The following is a 5,000-nucleotide window of genomic DNA, read 5'->3' on the forward strand; positions in this document are numbered from 1 at the left end:
AGTGAGGGAGCGGGTGGGGCCTCGGTGTATGCTGTAGAGGCAGTAATGTATGAGTTGAGACGTGCGAGGCTGCCATTCTCTTAAATGAAGCGTTTTATATGACCCCAGTGGGCCGTCGCGAATTTAAGAGCCTGGACATTTCGTTTGTCTGTTCGTCGTGTGTAAGTGTGGTCGGTCAGACTCGCATCAACAATGTCGAGAAAACGCTTTAAATAGTTTAATTTATGTTGGCTCGAGACAGATTGTGTATTAAGGGTAGCAAGCGGATTATACTAATGTTGCCGTAAAGACAGCCGACGAAGCGATGTGAAACCGTAATATTGGAAATTCCTTCTGCAAACTGAGGAATAATAATGAACAACGGACAAGATATGTCTCCAGATTTTGTCTTGATGCGCCTTGTGTCCGCGGCCGAGGATGACCGCTTGGATGATAAAAATGGGAATTTATCGTCTGGCGGCGGACTGGTGGCTGGGTTCGGGCAAGAGGTCTTGGGTCATACTAATTTGAAAGGTGGGTTTGAATGCTCACAAAACCATTCGGCCAACGTCGCTCGGCATAACCATCTCGCCGCGCTGAACAATGCTCAGCAACCCAGCGGAACGGAGGCACCTGACACTGGAGCGATGGCGACCAGACCGGGGATGTCTGTTCTGCCTCCTCCCCACGGTTCCACCGAGGCCCAGGGTTACGAGTTTGCCCACAGAGGGAATATGCGGCCTCAGCTGCTGGTCTTTCGGAACATAGCCAGGGACGATGACAGTATATCGGAACACAATTCAGATGAAAAACATCAAGCAAGGGCTCATGTTGGCGATGATCAGTCATCCGGGTTTGCCGACTCAAACAGTGGCATCAACAACAATACGGTTAGTGTGGATGTTCAGCAGTGTGCTAGATGGGCTTTGCTTCCCCAGATGAAATCATCCACAATTGCCTCGGATAACGAGGAAGGTGAAGTGTGCCACCGACATCGTTTGATTACAGACAAACAAGACTGGTCACCTCTGGTGGACGCATCAACCCCTCTAGCAATGATTGAATCCAAATGGGGATGTACGGCCACGGACACAAACATGCAGTTCCCCGAGGGTCCTGTGTTTGAACTGGCAAAGAAATTCGGGAAGCTGAGGGTGGCTCCGGTCTCCGAATTGTTGTTCAAGGACGGGGAACTGCCGCACTGTTCGTGTCAGAGGGTGCTTGGGTCAAAAGCTGCTGGAATGGGCCAGGGAGATGACCCGACCGAGACTAGCGATGCGCTACTGGTGCTGGAGGGACTTGGGTCAGAGGAGGTGAATGGCCTGGGCATCAGCGCGTGCTCACCCAGTGACTCCGAGAGCCAGGAGAAAGAAAGGGCCTTCATGTTGCAAGGGAAAACAGACCTGGTGGAGAAAATGTCAGGTGCGTTCGCTCTCAGTTGCTGCCCCGCGGCGCTCGCGGGACAGGGAGAGGCGCGCTCCGAGGGGAGTTGCTCGGCAGCTTGTCGGGACACACAGGTGTGCTGTCTACTACAAAACAGTGTCAACCCCAGACCACAGGCCAGCCCCAGCGACACAGAGTCACAAGAGGCACCAACACCACCTGGACCCCCTCCTGGTGAATCTTGTCAGGACCGGCCCAGCCAGAAGTCGAGCCCCGCGCGCCGGTCTGAAAGGAGCGTCAGTGTGCCTCGGACACTTGTCAGCCGTGGGGCAAGTGGTGGCAATGAAAAACCACACGGGAAGTCCAGGAAAGGGTCACTGAAAATTCGCCTGAGTAAACTTTTCAGAACTAAAAGTTGCAGTGGATCGAATAACCTGCTGGACAAAAGACCATCGGTGACTTACTCCATATCTTCAGCTGGCAGTTTGATGGACATGTCCAGAGCAAGTGGAGGGGAGCAAGACACTAGCAGGTACAGTATGATGAAGGATCATCTGAGAAAATCTAATTCACTCCTGTAATAGAATACATTCAACTTCAGGGTTAGCCACAATAATGAGCCACAATAATGAGCAGGCATGTGGACTGTTAATCCCAAATGATATGAGGCCTTAGGCCTTTATTTTCTATAAACATGTCATGTGTATTGCAGGCGTTTTGAGGGGTTGCCTTATGAGATCCTTTTTGCTAAAAACAGAATCAGCAGTTCTGTATCACCACTCTCTCCTGTTGTGTTGTCTGTAGTCAGCAACAGTCTGGCTCAGTCCTCCTGTGTGCTAATCAATGTTATTGAAGTCTGTGGAGCACATGTCAGTATGATAACTGCACAGTGCACTGGGTGCCCATGCTGTAATGTGTTGTGTCCTTTCAGCCAGCCCACACTGACCAGGGCCCAAAGTACATTCTCCGCTGCCTCTTTCACTCCGATTTTCACAGGTAAGGGGACATGCTTGGTAACATATCAAGGAACCAGGAAGCACACATTTTGCTGCAAAATGGGAAAAGGGTTTTGAGTTATGAGATGAGCCTTCTGTGTCCGTTTCCTGTCTTTGTCTTTTAACCTTCTCTAACTATGCTGCCTTTTTCTCCCACTCTGCATCTCTCTTTCGTGGGCGATCCATGTCTGATTTCCCAACTGCAACCTTTTCCAGGGGAGACGGTGTCTCTGGTGGACGTGGATATCTCTCGGAGAGGGGTGAACTCCCCGCACCCCCCCACTCCGCCGCCTCCACCACGCCGAAGTCTCAGTCTCCTAGGTACTGTCCCTGTCTGTCCCCGCTTCTCCCTTTTCTCTCTGCATGTCTTCCTCCGCACACCCACATGCGCTCTCTGTCATCTCATACCTTTGTCGTGCTGGTCTCCTCTCTTTCTCTCTCTCTCTTTCTATCTATCTATCTATCTCTGTGAATTCTGACTTTTATCTCACCTAAACATACGTACATGATATTTCTGTGACTCTTGCCTCTCTTTATCGTCAATCTCCCCTTAGAGTATGTTAGTATCGCAGCACGCCTTTCTTTATTCCCCCTCTTTTTTATCTCTTCTTTTCTTTTCATCTGTTTTCACTCCGACCCACTTCCATGCAGTCATTCGGAGCCATGGCAAATTGAGACTCGGTGTAACCCAGGCAACCCGTTGCTGCTCCTCCACACTTTCCCTCTCTCTCTCCAACTCCTCTTTTTTTATCCTCTCTCCTCAAAGCACAAATGATATACACATCTCCAGCGCCACGCCACAAATCAGGAGCTAAATGCACATTTTCTTTTCGACTGACAACAGTCGGGGGCAGATTTTTTTCCGCTGGAGTCGGGGTTTTCCGGAAATTGAGTTGAAGCATGCTCATTTAAAAAATCAGATTATGGCCTAATCTGCGATGTGTTGGAGAGAGACGGCACTGAGCACATAAACTGTGTGAGATTGAGCACTTGCGGAGGGTGGAGGAGGGGGGGGGGGAGAAGAGCATGTGGTCGACCACGAAAGAGGATTAGCTCTCTCATCTTGTGTTCTCACTTGCGAGCCAAGTGCACGTGTGACAGCAGTGGGTTTTAGTCTGGCGTGTCTGTGACTCTGATTGTGGATAGCAGGGTGAATTGACCATGGGGGTGTATGTGTGTCCAGCTTTTTTTTTGTTGTTGAGGCAGGGATGCAGTGGCTGTTTTGTTTTCCCCTGCGAATGTTTGGAGATTTTGTGACGACGCAAAGGATGCTGTGGTGTATTATTTTCATCTGTGTGTTGAGGAGTTGGCTCACCTGGTGATTTGCCATTGCTGTAAGCCCCGCTAAGCCTCTCAGTAAAGCTCTGTGTGTGTGTTTGTGTGTGTGTGAATGTGAGTGAGTGAGTGACTGTGAGTGTGTGTGTGTGGGCACGTGCAGATTTGACAGCAGCTTGTGAACCAAAACACATACCTGCACTCTCCTGCAATCCTCTGCTATGCAAATCAACAAACAAAGACTTCTTCTTGAAACCTGAGGGTAGATATATGGTAAGAAGGCCTCAGAAGTGGTCTGAACGCAGGCTAGATGCAGGCTATTGCTATTGCTATTGCTAATGATCTGTCTCTGCTTTTCTGCATTTGCTGCCTTTCATTTTCAATGTTGTCAGTGATTTTCACCAGCATTCACCTCCATTACCCAATGGCTTGCTCGATCAAACCATGCATTCAAGTCAGTCCTTCCTCAATGTTGCACATGCCCAGGATCAATTCACTATTGTTTCCATGGCACAATGAACGCAGATCAACGTTGAGGAGACATGGATTTTCAATTGGGTGGTTTGCGAAACACCAATTGATGCGAATGCGGCGCATGATCTGGCCGCAATTAAAATCCTAACCTCACGTGAAATTGATTGGTGGCAAATTCCTGGAAAGAATCCATGTCCGACTCAACATCGAGTCACATGTCGGAACGTTGACCTGACGGGACGTGGTGTGTGCCTGGACTAAGAGAGAGACCTCTGTGGATTGTCCTGCCCTGAACCGCTGTCCCCCACCCCCTCCTCCTCCTCTCTCCCACCCCACCCCACCCCTTGCTCTGTTTCCAGATGACATAGGTGGGCCTCAGCCTGGGCCTTTCCTAGTGAGTGTGGTGGGGGCCTCCCTGCAGTCTCTCCCCCTGCCTCTTCCTCCTCCTCCTCCCTCCCACGCCACCATCCAGCACAGTCTCAGCCTCAATGGTAAGACTCCTCAACAGAGGCACCGTGGCGTGGGCAGTAAGACAGGCCTGTAGTGGAGCAGTAAGACAGGCCTGTAGTGGAGCAGTAAGACAGGCCTGTAGTGGAGCAGTAAGACAGGCCTATAGTGGAGCAGTAAGACAGGCCTGAGGTGGAACAGTAAGACAGGCCTGAGGTGGAGCAGTAAGACAGGCCTGAGGTGGAGCAGTAAGACAGGCCTGTAGTGGAGCAGTAAGACAGGCCTGTAGTGGAGCAGTAAGATAGGCCTGAGGTGGAGCAGTAAGACAGGCCTGAGGTGGAGCAGTAAGACAGGCCTGTAGTGGAGCAGGAAGACAGGCCTGGGGAGGGCAGTAAGACAGGCCTGTGGTGGAGGCGAGTACAAAAGCACTCCTCATGTTGACATTGA

At 50.7% G+C, this 5,000-nt stretch overlaps 1 protein-coding gene across 3 annotated transcripts in view; it reads left to right on the forward strand.

The window, feature by feature from the left end:
• Positions 1-59: 59 nt before the first annotated feature.
• The window catches only part of socs7 (suppressor of cytokine signaling 7), a 10,454-nt gene continuing 5,513 nt past the window's right edge, over positions 60-5,000 (forward strand). Inside the window, exons 1-4 of one of the 3 annotated variants that reach the window (XM_076293396.1) lie at positions 60-1,894; positions 2,294-2,358; positions 2,574-2,678; positions 4,466-4,597. In XM_076293396.1, the coding sequence (XP_076149511.1) occupies positions 354-1,894; positions 2,294-2,358; positions 2,574-2,678; positions 4,466-4,597 (1,843 nt within the window). In that variant the 5' untranslated portion in view covers positions 60-353. The remainder of the gene's footprint in view (positions 1,895-2,293; positions 2,359-2,573; positions 2,679-4,465; positions 4,598-5,000) is intronic. The other 2 variants (XM_076293406.1, XM_076293413.1) reach the window with 2 other exon arrangements.

Source organism: Alosa pseudoharengus, unplaced genomic scaffold (assembly GCF_046254945.1).
Source record: "Alosa pseudoharengus isolate Yale_2024_CS ecotype anadromous, Long Island Sound unplaced genomic scaffold, YU_APseudo_1.1 YU_APseudo_1.1_scf_1, whole genome shotgun sequence".
Taxonomy (NCBI): Eukaryota; Metazoa; Chordata; class Actinopteri; order Clupeiformes; family Clupeidae; genus Alosa; species Alosa pseudoharengus.